This window comes from Bubalus kerabau, chromosome 1, assembly GCF_029407905.1.
Source record: "Bubalus kerabau isolate K-KA32 ecotype Philippines breed swamp buffalo chromosome 1, PCC_UOA_SB_1v2, whole genome shotgun sequence".
Lineage (NCBI taxonomy): Eukaryota > Metazoa > Chordata > Mammalia > Artiodactyla > Bovidae > Bubalus > Bubalus kerabau.
In genome coordinates, this window is record NC_073624.1 from 56,141,190 (window position 1) to 56,158,078 (window position 16,889).

Consider the following 16,889-nt stretch of genomic DNA (forward strand, 5'->3'; position numbering starts at 1 on the left):
TGAGAAGGCAACAACCATGTGTTTGAGGCAGGTCCCACTCCTCAAGTGGAGCCTTGTCTTCTGAGCAACTGCAAGACCGCAGGTGATTTTAGTCTACTGGACTGAGACTCCTTAACTTCCTACTCTCTCTAAAATTCAGCATAGGTATCCTAGGTAAAAATAAGTGTGCATCCAGCGCCCCAGTGTTTCCAAATTGTTGCCAGTCCCTCAAAACACCAATATATTTATTAGTTCCTCTTTGCTTCAATGAAATTCCTTTATATGGGCCAAGAGCAATCCCTGGCTCATACCCAAAATTGGAAAAATCATCCCAGAGAAGAAAACTCTGATAACAGACTGTTCACCTCAGAACTTTACCCTCTCCAGATTTTTCGTTTATTTAAACTGCTTTGCTTACACAGCTTTCCTATGTCTTTTAAATATATTTTCCCCAACTTGTCTGCCTTTTATTTTGTTACTGTAATAGAAACGGTATTTTGCGATGATCTACTACATCCTAGTTAGAAACAGAAGCCTCCAAGTCTGAGTGATTTCTTGATTCTGTTCCCTCCTTGAGAGCATTTTACTTTCTCTTCAATAACATCTTGAAGGCTGCATATTTTCTGTTATCCCCCATTTTTCTGTAGCCTGAAGAATGACAGAGGTAGAAGTAATGCTCAACAGAGGAGACAGATCATCTGAAAAAATGTCTGGGTTAGTTCTGCACTTTCTTCTAAGAATTCATTATGTATCATATGTATTAGAAAAAGTCCCTCTACTTAGAGTCTGTATTTCATTCAAATGGAAGGTGATCATTTGGATAATTGCCACAATTCAGTATGCAGCACTAGAGCCTCCAAAGAGTCAATGTGTGAACTCTAGAGTTCATTTTCCACATTACTATGCAGTTGCCACTTCTATTATTCCTCTAAAAAGGAAAAAAAAAAAAAAACACACACACCACATACTTAGCTGGCTTCTCAGTTTTGGAAATATTTCAGTAATAATTCTCAGGACTTTGTCAACTCACTAGCACACTATATGGACACTGGAGCTAGACTGAGCTGCTGAATCATGTTGTGCCCCTTTTCCCTCTGAAATCAGTTTCCTTGCTTAGCCATCATTTTTGAAGTTTACAGTATCCAATTACATTATTTTCTGTTGTTTGCTTTTGGTGAATATTTTTACTAGGTTTTGCTATTCTGTACTCATTTTAAGTACTGGGGAGGGAAATTCTATGATTTGAACTCAATCCACCATTTTAATTTGGATATACTCAGTTTGCAAGTATCCTAAAGGTTAAACACAGATGTCTAATTTTCTAATGCCATGAGCATTCTATTGCCTGGCTGCTTATAAAGGTACTAGAGTTAGATCCAGCCTATTTTTTCACACTACCTATGCTAGTTTTTACTGTCCCAACTATGCCAAGCTTTAAGGATCCAGTGTTTTTCTGATCTGCTGACTTAAGCTATTTAGTTAACGCTTGTAAGTATTCTGACATACATATAATATGAAGGAAAATACTAGACTCAGAATAAGAAAAAGAGATGTATAGACAACTTTTGAGTTGCATCTGATAAGCAAAATACTGCTAAATCAAGCTGGAAGGAACAAAACTAATTAATTTACAAGAATCTAAGAAGGTAAATATCTCTCTAAAAAATATTGTAATAAAAAAGTACGAAGGTACTTGTATAAACCACTTGGAAACTGGCAGTAAGAATGGGGATAAAGCATTTTCTAATGGTTCCTACCAAAACCATGAAGGTTCAGGAAGAACCTTCTAATTTCCTTCACAGGGGAATTTATTTGACCATCATAGACAATTTTCCAAATAAGGTACAGTAGGAAATAAAACTTGAGCACTTAAAATGAGTTAATGAACACTTTCCAAAGTGGTTTCATAGGATTTTGTGATCAGGAGTGCCTACTTCTATTTATAAACAAGGAAATGAAAATCCAAGAAAAGTTAATTTGCCCCAAATACTAATGACATGGATATTTCACAATCAAGTATGATCTACATCAAAATTCTAAGTTCTCTAATATTATCTACTGTTGTCTTTCCAAGACAGTATTTCAAGTACAGATCATATCTTCTTTCCATGACTAAAAGAAAAGAACTAAATACCAAAAGAGAAAAAGTAACAGGATAATAAAGTAATAAAAGTTGTTAAACTACTTTTCCATAGTTACTTAGTAGTAAATATTAGCAGCATTTTTTTGTTACTCCAGCAAATATTCAACCTGGTCATGGTTCAGCTATATACCTGGCTAAGCCAATTATTTTCACACTTTGCTTTCATAAAGAGTACTGTACTATAAAATATAACCATAAACACCAATTCCTTCCTTTCTCTATTGCCATTTAGTTTCAGAGCTATGTAGACTAAGCCCACTCCACTATTAAGTAACAAAAGCAATGTAATTACAGTCTTATTAGTACTTATCCATAGCTTCACACAATGGCATAAGATATGTCCTGGTAGTTATATCGTGGATAAGGTGCTTTCTCAAGGATTTTGATTTCCTCATTTATAAATAAGACTGGATCAGATAAGCTGTTTTCTACTTTTCAAACTTTACAAATTGGTTAATAAATTTTATAGCAATTAGTTGACTCATCAATTTCTAAAAAGACCTTCTCTTTCTTCAGATAGATCATCTCATTTTGATTTACTTAGTTGAACAAAATATCCGAATGATTTTTTTTTTTATCAGTTCAGTTTATTTTATTTTATTTTTTTCTTTTTAATTTAATTTTATTTTTAAACTTTACATAACTGTATTAGTTTTGCCAAATATCAAAATGAATCCGCCACAGGTATACATGTGTTCCCCATCCTGAACCCTCCTCCCTCCTCCCTCCCCATTCCATCCCTCTGGGTCGTCCCAGTGCAAATGATCTTTAAATGAAAATATTAAAGTTTGTCATTACCCATAGAAGGGAAAAATTAAAGAATTTGTTACATTTCTGTTTCTAATCAAGCCCAAAGGATAGATTGTTTTTTCAAAAATCTTATGCCTTGGCTATAAGTACTTGGGTTAACAAAGAATTGGAAAGTTTTTCCACAGAAAAATTATGCAAAACTCAATGATGTATTCCATAGATGTTAATTACTAATAGCTACTAATAATCAATAGAAAGATCAGGCTTATTAATCTAAATAAACTAAATAGATTTGCAGTATGTAGATGAAACAGATAACTATAAGTTTTACTAACTGGGACTAACTTGCCAAATGTGAATATAAAGAACAAATTAGAGTTCTCAGGTTTTATTAAGAGATGAATAATTATTTGATAATTTAAGGATAACTGTAAATTTTACATGAAAATTTTGTTAAATGAATGAATTCCCAATCATAAAACAGTGTCTGGCATATAGCAGATACTCAATAAATATATATATATTAAATGAATAAATGAGTTAAAAATAAGCTTCTTTTTGAGAAAAAGATTAAGAAAAATTTAAATGCCTAAAAACATGTTATTAATTACATATAGGCACAATGTTTCATATGTGAACAGGGATGCTAAATGAAAATATAAAGAATAGCTTTAGTGAATGAACAATGTGAAATGTTCTCCTTGTCTCAATCTACAATCAATTACATTCTGCCATTATGTCTTCAGACAGGAACAAAATTGAAACTACACAGACTCTCAAGACTCAGTTTAAGATATCAGAAACGTAAATGAGAAAACCATGTTCTCTTTATTTTCCCCTTCATTCACTGAACAGATATTTATTGACCACTTACCACAGCAGGTGCTTATTCCTTTCCTTCTTTTAGGTCCAGGGTATTGAATACGTCAGATACAGATTAGCCAAGATTGTATTAAAAGGAAAGTTTCTGTATATCAACTGTCATAATTTATTTTCCATTTAATCCCCATAGTTCCATGTATAATGTATATTTATAATATGCAGCTCAGCTTTATATATTTATTTCTTCTAAAAGCAAAACAAATTTTTATCATTTTCATTATAGTACATTAAATTGTACCTTGATTTTTTTCTCTTCCATTGACTTACGGATGCGTTCTCTTAAGGGTTTCATTGGTGAATTATCCACTTGTGTGGGAGATCTACGTCCAAAAAAAGTAAACATTTACAAACCAAAGTAGCTTTTAAATTTGTTTTCACCTCTCCTCAACCCTACAGTTAGAGAATAAAAGTTTATTCTGAACCTAGTGGTTTACAATACTATATAAAAGTGTTCATATTCCTATTCTGAGAGTTCTAAATACTAATAATTTGCTTAATTAATTAGTTCAGTAACTAAACACTTGAGCTTCTACTATATGTAAGGCACTATATAAGATGTTGTGAAGAACAGAAAGTTCACTCATTCACTGACCCTGAATTCAGGAATCTTGATCTAAGCGAAATAAGATATACACATAACTAAAATTCAAAGTAAAAAAGGACAGATGCCATAGCAGGGAAATTCAAAAGAGAAGAACATAGTTTAGAAATAGGAGGGTCAGGGAAGACACAATAGAGAAGTAGACGCTGGCACTTTGGAGCCAGTCAAACCTGGATTCCTCAATAAATCCATTTTTAGCTTAATAGAGCCAGAGTCATAACCCCTTAGAGTCAAAAGACCATTATATAAGAATAAAGGATAGTCTATTATAAGAAAGACTAGTTTATAACACTACATTGACTTACATTCATATACTCTGTCCTTAATTTTAACATTTCAATGCAGACCATTATTTCCTAGTGGCTCAGACAGCAAAGAATCTGCCTGCAATGCATGAGACCTGGGTTTGTTCCCTGGGTGGGGAAGATCCTCTGGAGAAGGAAATAGCAACCCACTTCAGTATTCTGGCCTGGAGAATTTCATGGACAGAGGAGCCTGGTGGGCTACAGTCCATGCGTAAAGAGTCGGACACACCTGAGCGACTAACACACACACACACCCCCGCCATGGACTGGTACTTGTCTGCACAATGACAACTGAAAATGCTAAGGTAACTATAAACATGTGTTTGGATACATGATTGAGTACAGAAAAGTATCTCTTTAAAATGGATATGGGGATTAATTTTGTTTAGAAAATCCTATAAACACAAAATAACTTTTTCTTAGAAAATTACATAATTCAATCTAAGAGAAAACTTAAACCATTAATATTTCTACCTAAAAGCAAACTTTGTTAAACAGAAATAAATTAACAGGAGGAGAAAAAAAAATAAGGTTCATCTTCTTTATACTGTTCTCTGGGACTCCAACCCATGGTATAAGTAAATCACTGATAAAATAAGCTTTTATTGTAAAGGAATTAGAAGACAACACTGAATGATAGAGAATCATGAAGTTAGTCTTTCAAGAGAAAAGACAGTGAAGCACAGGAGAAAGAGCATAAAACAATCATGGATGGATCTGAACAATTTTGGATGAAAGTCAGATTTCTAAAAGGTAGTTCAAGCAGAAAATAGAAAAGATCAAACAGGTCAATTTTGTAAAAATCCTTTACAATGTACTAAATACAATTTTAAATGGTTGTTCTAAAATTTTAAATGTTTCTATAAATGAATATTCATTAATTAAAATATCACCAACTTACTCAGTGTTTTGACTAAATTGTTAAAACTGGAGAGTATCATAATGTCTTGTACAGAATACCAAAGGTAATTTAGTATTTTCTTCCTAATGTGAGGAAGAACAAGTAACTGTCAATTCCAGTGCAAGTCTGGAGTATAGCAACTCTCCTATTCTCAGGCAAAATAGCACAATCCTTGGAGCAGAGACCTCAGGTTCTGGAGAAGGACACCTCTGCCACTTGCTAACTTGGACAAATTGCTTACTATCTTTCTCAAGTCTAATTCTTTACTTATAAAGTGGGGATACTACTAAAAGAGATTCTTGTGAAGGTTGATACAAGTGAAGCATTCAGCAATGTTTTTGACACAAATATCTTAGCAAACAAATATTTCCAAAACAAAAAACAAGAATGAAGAAACAAAAATTACTGGTCATAATCTCACAAAATAGCATTTTATATATGACTTCCTCACATTCAAATGTTAAATCTCCCTTTAACTAACTTTTGTTTTTTCTCTTCACACTTTTTCTGTAGTTCCCAAGTTTCCTACCATAACATATAATTCTTTTATAACCAATGAGGGGCTTTTTCAAAAATTTCCTTTATAGACCTAACATTCACATACATATAACTTCCACATTACTTACCGAAAAAGTGTAAGAACAGAAGTTCCATTAGGATGAATTGTGTTTTCATCGTCATACAAAAGCTCTGCTTTGTTTTTGGTAGGAGCACTGGCTGCTTCTTCATCCAAAAGAACTAGTAAAGCTTTCACAGTATCTCTGCCACAGTATGCAGTGCCATGGTTTATGGTATGAGATTTTGGCTAGAACAAGAAATAATTTCAAATAAATGTAAGAATCACTCCAGCTGGGTCAATCAACCATTCTTTTCCATTTCATGTGCTATTGTTATCCCTCCTCTTCTATTAAGCTATAAAAAATCAGCCACAAGAAGTGGCTTTAAGGCTTGTGAATATTTCTCCCTTGAGCCATGTTAAAATCTACCTTATGAGCTTCCAGAAGCACCAAAAAATACAGAAAATAATATTATCAAATGAAGACATTAGATTTTGGACAAAATAACACTAAGCTTTACGACAAGAAGTTTAACTACAATTTATGTGACCGAGAAAGGTAACATCCAAAATCTTTCAAGCTATGCTTCACAATATGTGAACCGAGAACTTTCAGATGCACAAGCTGGATTTAGAAAAGGCAGAGTAACAGAGATCAAATCGCCAACATCTGCTGGATCATAGAAAAAGCAAAAGAATCCCAGAAAAACATCTACTTCTGCTTCACTGACTACGCTAAAGCCTTTGACTGTGTGGATCACAACAAACAGTGGAAAATTCTTAAAGAGGTGAGAATACCAGACCACTTTACCTGCCTCCTGAGGAACCTTATGCAGGTCAAGAACAGGACAGTTAGAACAGGACACGGAACAATGGACTGGTTGAAAAATTGGGAAAGGACTATGTCAAGGCTATATATATTGTCACCCTGCTTATTTAACATATGCAGAGTACACCATTTGAAATGCTGCACTGGATGAATCAAAATCTGGACTCAAGATTGTCAGGAGAAGTATCAATAACCTTAGATATGCAGATGACACCACCCTAATGACAGAAAGTGAAAAGGAACTAAAGAGCCTTTTGATAAAGGTGAAGGGGGAGAGTAAAAAAGCTGGCTTAAAACTCAACATTCAGAAAACTAAGATCACAGCATCTGGTCCCATCACTTCATAGCAAACAGATAGGGAAAAAATGGAAATAGCGACCGATTTTATTTTCTCGGGCTTCAAAGAAAGTCATGGGCATTGACTGCAGCCATGAAATTAAAAGAAGCTTACTCTTTGGAAGAAAAGCTATGATGAACCTAGGCAGCGTATTAAAAAGCAGAGACATCACTTTGCTGACAAAGGTCCATATAGTCAAAGCTATGGTTTTTCCAGTAGTCATGTATGGATATGAGAGCTGGACCAGAAAGAAGGCTGAGCGCTGAAGAATTGACTTTTTCGAATTGTGGTCCTGAAGAAGACTCTTGAGAGGCCCTTGGACAGCATGGAGATCAAAGCAGTCAATCCTAAAGGAAATCAACCCTGAATAGTCGTTGGAAGGACTGATATAGAAGCTAAAGCTCCAATACTTTGACCACCTGATGTGAACAGTCAACTCACTTGAAAAGACCCTGATGCTGGGAAAGATTGAGGGCAGGAGGAGAAGGGAGCTGCAGAGGATGAGATGGTTGAATGGCATCACTGACTCAATGGACATAAGTTTGAGCAAACTGTGGGAGACAGTAAAAGACAGGGAAGCCTGGGGTGCTGCAGTCCATGGGGTCTCAAAGAGTCCGACACGACTGAGCACAGAACAACAACAACAAATGTGACTTCAGACACATGACTTAATCTCTCTGTTTATTTTTTCTCTCTTATACCAGAAGTGGGATTCTGGTGATCTGAATACCAACACCACAGATGGCTGTAAAGATCTACCCAAATGCAAAAATAAAAAGACTAGTTAACCTTCATTCTTTCAGTAATCAGCCATAAGTACATCCTAAGTCCCAAGAACTATGTTTGAAAGGTAAAAACCAATACCTCAAGGGACCCTTAGTCTCTTTGACAAAATAAACAAGTAACCAATAAAGGCATTACAGAGTGCTAAGTGCTATTTTGAAGACAATGTATACCTTATGCAGTAGGAGCACATCAAAGGAAGCACACCAATTTACCCTGGTATCAGGGATGGTTTCACAAAGGAGACACATAGGGGTAAGGAAGAATATGGTATTTTCAGTGACAAGGTAGCAAAGAAGGGTAACATAGAGGGAGTCATGTGGGATGAGGCTTACAAGTCAGTCTGTTACAAAGTTAAAACCTCTTACTTTATTAAAAAAGGGAAATAAAATGATACTTTTTACGTTTTAGAAAAAAGATGGCAATGTATAAAATATATTCCAGGCTAAGACTGTTATTAAACATGGAGCATACATGTGTGCTCAGTCCCTAAGTTTGTATCCGACCCTTTGAGACCCCGGGGATTGTAGCCTGCCAAGCTCCTCTGTCCATGGGATTTTCCAGGCAAGAATACTGGAGTGGGTTGCCATTTCCTTCTCCAGGAGATCTTCCTGACCCAGCAATCAAACCCACATCTCCTGCTTGGCAGGCAGTTTCTTTACCACTGAGCAACCTGGGACACAGGACCACAAATTAAGAGACTGTAATAGTCCAGCTCAGAAATGAAGAAGGTAGTAACAGTGAACTAAAACAGTAGCAATGGAGATAAAGAAATAGTAGATTAAAAGGGGAAAGCTGGAAAAACTTAGTAACTAGACAGAAGAATAGGGAAAATATATGATAATACTACACATAGATACACATTAAGAACAAACTTTGATGGTATTTCTGGCTGGGTTCATACCAACTAACTAGCTGTGTGTGCTGTAAACCTCTGGGAAAGTTGCTCAGCCTCACTGTGCTTCAGTTAAATCATAGGTAAAATAGGGATAATGATAGTGCCTAACCAGAGGGTTGCTGGACATTGTGCTATTTAAGAGAAAGAGTTGCCCTTTCGGGGTCATCTGTTATAGATGTACCATTTTCTTCAAGTTTCATCAACATGGTCTTGGCCTCCTTTCTCTACTTGGCTGACTCAGGCTACCAAGAATTGGTAGCCTGACTCTAGCTAGCTACACCAGAATTTTAACAAACTGCCTATCAAAAACTGGTACTTAATATACATTTATCATTGGTACCAAATACGTCCATACTGTTTAATACTAATTTCATTGAGAATTATAGAATTTTATTTTTCAAAGATTTTCAATTTGGATGAAACATGAAATTAAGAACCAAGTTGTCTACATCTTCATTTCTTGTGATAGGAAATGGCAGAGACTGATGTTCTTATATATCTGCACTGTGATAGCTCCTGACATAATAAAACCTGGTGGTCATTTGAGCCAAGTTAGCCATAGGAAGTGTTAACACACACAAAATACATGGGAAAACAACCCAGAATCTCTCCTGCCTTCAAATTAAGCTAAAAGCATGCACTGATACAGAAAACAGCTAAAAATAGTGCATGAGGACTGGAGATAAACAAATGAATTACAAAAATTAAGTGAAAGCCTTCCTTCATACACAGGCTATCACAATTACACCTAAGGAAAAGAGGATTTTGTTACCTGAACAGTTAAATTGCAACAAATGAATTATTGTAACACATACTCCAAAATTCTGTTTTAGAATTAAAAGCACAGTAGTCAATTTCTCCTATAAAACTATACTTACAAAACCTTATAATGTTTGACTATCTATGTTAAAAAAAAAAAAAAAAGAAAGAGGTAAATTTTCTGGAACATATAATTAAAAGATTACTAAGTATAGGAAAAATTCCTAATATTAGCAGTAAACTGGCAACAGAGGTAGAAAATAAGAGATCATGGAAATAGAAAAATCTATAGAAGAAAAATAAACTGCTGAATAAAAACCATTTCTGTGGTTTTTCTATGGAGTGCCTAGCCCTGGGATCACAACCAGAGAAACCACTCTTCTTTCACATCTGAGCACGAGGAAATAATTGTTCTGTAAAAATAATTATTGAAAAATATGACAAAACACCTTAATATCCCTCAAGAACTATAAATTTCTAGTGCTACAAGAGATGCTGAAGATTATCCAGTGCCTTCCTTTGATAAACAGAGATAATTTGTCCCATAGATGTTATGATTTCCCCAAGTTGAACATAATCCTGCATAATCCTATTGAGAAACTTACATTTTCAACAGTCTTCTGATTTAAGTAGCAATAGTAAATCATTTCTACAGCCACTAGAAAAGATAATGTTTTGTATAGAAGGATAAAATAAAAACCTCATTACCCGTGCAGGACTGATGTCAGTGGTACTAAGAGCTACATCTCCTTGTTGAGAATTGATAATATTTTTAATCCTCAAATCCAAATCTTGAGCCACTTCCTCTACTGCTTTATAAAAAGGATCCCTGCTGTTCTGGCCTTTAATCAGCTGCATCTTTATCACTGAGAGTATCCGACCCCCCGCAATGCTGAAAATAGAAAAAAGATGACTTTTATAATAACATTTTGAGATGACAATATGTTTATAAGCTTGAAAATATAATGCTCAGAGTTAATCAACACTTTTCAGAGAATATGGCTTTGATCTTACAAATCAAACAGTAACACGTTTAAGAAAAGCATAAGAACCATTAGAAACAAAATTTAAAAGTTTTCCTAAAAGCAAGTTACTTCAATAAGGTAAGTTACTTCTTCCTTGATTTGAAAGCTGAAGGAAATAATTTAGTTATATATGATATCTGATCAACTCGAGCCCACCCTACTGAATCACAATCTCCAGAAAAGGGTACTAAAGAGTTGCATTTATTTTGCAGTTACCTCCGGTGATTCTTATGACTAGACAAGCTTGGGAAAATTTTCATGAAAAAATTAGCTCCTTAAGAAAGGAACCATATTTTACTAATCTTCACACTAACTTGGCAAACAGAAGAAATAATTGATATTTCTATTGAATAAATGACCACTATCACATGCAACAGCTTCCCTGGTGGCTCAGATGGTAAAGAATCCACATGGAAGGCAGGAGACCTGGGTTTGATCCCTGGGTTGGGAACATCACCTGGAGGAGGGCATGGCAGCCCACTCCAATATTCTTGCCTGGAGAATCCCCATGGACAGAGAAGCCTGGTGGCCTACAGGTAATGGGGTCGCAAAGAGCTGGACATGACTGAGCAACTAAGCACAGCACAGAATAGCATCACATGCAACAGGGCTTCCTTAGTGGCTCAGTGGTAAACAATCACCTGCAATGCAGAAGATGTGGCAGCAGCTATGGGAAGACCCCTTGGAGAAAGAAATGGCAGCCCACTCCAATATTCTTGCCTGGAAAACCACATGGGCAGAGAAACCTGGCGGGCAGCAGTCCATGGAGTCATAAAGAGTCAGACATGACTGAGCGACTAAACAACAACAATCACAAGCAACAGTCTGAAGTTTTTACTTGTAAGACAAAAGACATATGTTTTACTATTTTTATATTATTATTTGTGGTAGAAAAGTACTTAGTTTCAACTTACACTATGGCAGACTAGTTACTCTAGGGGAACATTCCACTAGGCTTGGTAGGAATCAGGGAAAATGTCCAAGTATAACCCAATTTCATCCCTAAAAAGTGACAAACAAAAGTTGGAGTGGAAAGCTGGAAGCTGTGAGTGGTAAGTAGGATGAATGAGGGTTTTCCTGAGGACAAAAAGCAATGTGATCAGGACCCAAACCCTAAGTGCAAGAAATTTCTAGAGTCTGAACCTTCCAAGCGGGTAGCAACTAGTATGAGTTTTATTTATATTTATTCTACAATATTTTGTATTTTTGAAGTTTAAAAAAAAATTTTTTTCTATTTGGTTATGGCATAGATATAAAATTTTTTATATTGATATGTGTCTAGCAACACTGTTAAACTCTACCGTTAATTTTAATAATTTGCATTTAGATTCCTGGAGTTCTCTACACATACAATCATATTCATATTATCACTAAATAGACTTTTATTTCTTCTCATTTGTTATATCTCCTATTTCTTTTTCTTACCTTAGTACACTGAACTGGACATCCAATGTTATGCTGAAAAGAAATGAGAGTAGGAACTCTTGTCTTGTTCTAAATCTTAAATAATATTCTAAAACATTTTATCATTAAGTAGGTTTTCAAAGAAACCCTATATCAAGTTAAAGTCCTTATTCTTAGTTCATTTTACACTAAAAGGGTAGTAGCCCTATAAGCTGGGTATGTCCCAATAGACATCCCACCTTCAGCAATCCCTGGGCTTGTCCCCCTGCCCCTTTAGACTTTGGTGGCTATAAAAACAGACCCTCCAAATCACCAAATTCAGCAAGTACTTTCAAAATAAAAGCTGGCTTCCCTTCTTGACTTTCCTCTCTGGCTTTCTTCCTTCCCATTGTTTTTGGCCTGTATTTTCATTACATTCACCTCCTAATCAATACATTTAAGAATTAGTTTATAAATATGTTATCCAGCAATATTATTTTCAATGGAAGGGTCAATCAGGGGACCTAGTCTGCTATATATCTGTAATCAGAAGTCTGAACAAACTCTAAGAATTCTTTTATGTAAACAAACATTCATTTTACAACTGGCTTTTCTTCTTAATTTTCAATTAAAACCATAGAAAATAATTGGATGAAATGTAGTCAAAATGAAAACATAGTTAAACACTGTGTGCTTTTTCTGGGAATTAATCTCTAATGGAAGAGTTCTGGCAAAGATTCAAAAGCATAATCAAATATGAAAGAGTATCATAGTGTCAGTTCTAAGAACAAAAGAAAAAGCTTTCAATAATATTAAAGGTAAAAGTCACCTTTGCCTTCTTTTCTCATTCCTTCTATAAGACCAAATATTCTAAATTTTAAAGATGATATAATCCCCTGGATGAACTGTACTTAGGAAAAATTTGTAAGATTTGTATTTCAGATGCTTGCCAAGCTCAGCATTTTGACCCTTAACAAAATCTGCAAACACTGGTGCTATGACTTCTATTGCTATACATTCATGACAAGAGCTAATACTAGCTCTTCAAATATCTGCTCAGCAACACAGTAGCATAATTTAAATTCTTGCTTCTAGTGTCTAAGAAACTCCTGAAGTTTTAACCCAAATGATGCCAGGACATTTGTGCTAAGCACTAGAGATACAAAATGAATATTTCTTTTTAAAAGGTCACAGTTGATCATTTGATACAATAAGATACGGAAGGTACAGCGCTAATTTAAGTGCGGAGGTAAGAAAGAAGGGGTCTTCAGGAAAGCACTCAGAAGAAATTACTACTCTGGAAGAATGTGGGTGAGAAAGAAATAAACTAAAATTCCTGACTAATAAATGCATCGCATTAAAGCCCTGAGGCAGAAACAGAAAAATGAAGCAAGTGAGGAAAAACACAACTAAAACCTTAAAACTGAATCAAAACATAGTGACTGAAAGAGGATAATAAGCAATAATACAAATAATTGGCAATATTTTACTATAGTTATTGACTATCTTTAGTATACAGAATGGAGAAGGAAATGGCAACCTACTCCAGTAGTCTTACCTGGAAAATCCCATGGACGGAGGAACCTGGTAGGCTACAGTCCATGGGGTCGCAAAGAGTTGGACAAAGTGACTTCACTTTCTTTCACTTACTATATAGAATGGCTTGCCTTTTCCCTAACATCTTTAAGAATTTGGTAACTATTTGCCATAGTAAATTATATCTTTAAAAATTAAATGTGATTAAAGGTGCTATATTAAATATATCAAAAATGCTTTTGAACTATTTTGAAATGAGAAATGTAACATTAGGATTCTGGACTGGCTAATTTGAATCAGACTTAACATTCTATAAATGTACAATATTTAGTCCAATAAATATAATGCAGGTGTGCACTGAAAAGTTGTGTAATAAAGTGGAAACATAGAATTTTAAACATTTGAACAACAGGGAACTAACTAATTTATGTAACCTGAAACCCCTAATTTAAGATGTTTTTCAGGTGAAACTATAGAGTGCATTTTATGGTGGCACCTACTGGCAAAGTATAGAAATGCAGCCATACTATAGCTCAGAAGGCCTGATCAACAGCTGGCAGTGGGGAGGCAAGCGTGATCTTGATTCCTTCCCTGTCTGTCTATCGTCCACCTTTCCTTGAACTCAAAGATTACTGTGATTCCCTACCACTACCATCCTATTATAAGACAAGCTACAAGGGTTAAACATATTTTTCTCTCTGAGTTTTAAGGTTGAGAGACAGAGGCCAGGGTAAGATACAAGCAGGGGGTGGAGAGCACAGAATGTGTACATCACACTGACACTTTTGAAGTTCAATCCTGTACCTAATATTGAATCATTGAAGGGTTTTAATTAAGTGGGTAACATTTGTTTTAAAAACCCTGGCAGCAGTGAGGATGACAGGATGGAGCAACTCAAGACTGGAGGCAGAATGAACAACTCAGAGATAAGTAAGCAAAAAAATCCAGGCAAAAAAGGATGAAAGACTGAAAATAGACTTTCGATGAAAAAGGGGAATACGATAGGAGCAATAGGAATAGAGATAAAAAAAGAGTATCAAAAATGCTAAGTAAGAAGAACTGATGGATCTTCGCAACTGAAGGGGTAGTAAAGGGGAAAAAAGTAGTTTAAGATTTGTTCCAAATTCTGTTTGGATGGCTAGAGGGAAAGAGGCTTCATCAAGCTGGGTGCTTTAGGAGGATAAGCAGACTCGCCAGGACAAAGATTTAGTTTGGGAGGTGCTAAGTCTGAGGTCCCTTTGAGGTAACAACATACAGGAAGTTAAAAGATGTATTTTTGAAGCTAGGAAAAGAGTTTGAATTTCACTGAAATATGGATTAGAATTTGAATATATAAGTCAGAGAGGCAGATGGAAAACAAGAGAATGACACCTCAGAAGTTAATGGGAAAAGAGTTCTATGAAAGAAAATGATCAAATTTGAGGACTCAAAAGAGACCAGAAACTATGACAGCTAGAAGATCATAAAAGATTTTTGGTAGAATAGCTTCAGTAGAGTGGAAAAGTGAATGAGTGTGAGTCAGTTAAACACAGATAAATAAATATTGAGTGCCTACTCTATGCCAGAAACCGTGCTAGGGCTAGGGAATATTGGTGAAGAAAACCAATAAAGCCCTCAGAGTTTACAGCCTCAAGAGAAACATATTTCAAACTATTAGCACTTGGGAGGGAAAATAATTGGGAATTGGAATAAAAGACAGTATTTTTTCAAGAATTTGAGCTATAAAAGAAAGGAACTGACAAAAACAGAGAAGATGACTTGTTTTTTCTTATAATGTTTATAGACTGGGGCTAAAGGACTAGTTGGGGAAGGAAATGGCAACCCACTTCAGTATTCTTGCCTGAGAAATCTCATGGATAGATAGCCTGGCGGACTGCAATCCATGGGGCCACAAGAGTCAGACACGACCAAGTGACTAAACAACAACAGAAGGGCTGGCAGAAGCTGAAATTACGAAAAAAAATGAATAATCAATGAAACTCTGTCCCAACAGGTTACCTACATTAATTATACTCACTATAGGAAATTCCTCCCTTCTCCCCATCTGAACTTCATGTCACCCCCATTCTCCATGTATGTTTAACTCTTTCAAGTTCATCCTTCAAGATTAAGCTCAATTGTAACACCCACTCAGGTAAGCTCTCCTGACAATCTTATCCCTGGCTCCCACAAACTAGGTCAATTGTCCTTTCCTCTGTATATCCTTCTATTATTATATAAACAGAATTTATGTCTTTGGTTTGTAATAACTTTACTATTTAAAATCATGAAATGAATATATACTTAACACATAAAAAAATCACATTATAGAAGAAAATAAGGACTACTCAATAAACTCTTTAGACACCTGCTTCTTCAGTATCTTCTCTAGAATATAGAATATTAATAATTACTCGTTATGACCAAATAATCCTAAAGGAAATCAGTCCTGAATATTCATTGAAAGGACTGATGCTGAAGCTCAAACTCCCAATACTTTGGCTACCTGATACGAAGAACTGACTCCTTGAAAAAGATCCTGATGCTGGGAAAGATTGAAGGCAGGAGGAGAAGGGGACAACAGAGGATGAGATGGTTTGATGGCATCACCAACTCGATGGACATGAGTTTGAGCAAGCTCCAGGAGTTGGTGATGGACAGGGAATCCTGGCATGCTGCAATCCATGGGGTTGCAAAGAGTCAGACACAACTGAGCAACTGAACTGAACTGATGACCAGATAGGATATTCAAAATAATTGGCTGTTAAACTGAAGAACTGAAGGCTATTCTCTTATCCAAGGTGCCTCTAAAACATACTTCTACCCTGGGTACAAAAGTGTATGTACAAATGTACTTTTACCCTGTTAACTTATGCCAACCAGAAATTCCTCCAAAAAAGAATGTAATTACAACAAATGGATTCAATATATGCACTTATATCTGCTCTCTTCTAAAGTACCATTAAAGCAACAAAAAAAGGCAAAGATTTTAAATCCATAAAGAAAAAGAGTGTGAGAGAGGAGACAATAGTCGAGAGCAGAGACATGTTATGAAACTACAGAAAGACGAAGAGCAGATGGAAAAGTATAACTGACTACCCAGAACAGAGAAAGCTACAAGCCAAATAACTGCTCAGAGAGACACCAAGAAGTAGTAATCTCAGAAACTGAAGGCAATACTGAAGGCTATGGTGAAGGTGTCATTGCAAATAAGAAAGCTGATTAACAGTATATACAAGGAAC

General features: G+C 35.5%; 1 protein-coding gene across 6 annotated transcripts in view; it reads right to left on the reverse strand.

The window, feature by feature from the left end:
* Positions 1-16,889, reverse strand: part of PARPBP (PARP1 binding protein) — a 67,875-nt gene that overhangs the window by 13,001 nt on the left and 37,985 nt on the right. For 3 of the 6 annotated variants that reach the window (XM_055575297.1, XM_055575306.1, XM_055575314.1), the window contains 3 exons: positions 10,432-10,615; positions 6,188-6,366; positions 3,993-4,074 (listed from right to left, as the gene is read on the reverse strand). In XM_055575297.1, coding sequence (XP_055431272.1) covers positions 3,993-4,074; positions 6,188-6,366; positions 10,432-10,615 — 445 coding nt within the window. Of the gene's footprint in view, positions 1-3,746; positions 3,941-3,992; positions 4,075-6,187; positions 6,367-10,431; positions 10,616-16,889 lie in introns of those variants that run through there. The other 3 variants (XR_008712857.1, XM_055575324.1, XM_055575335.1) reach the window with 3 other exon arrangements.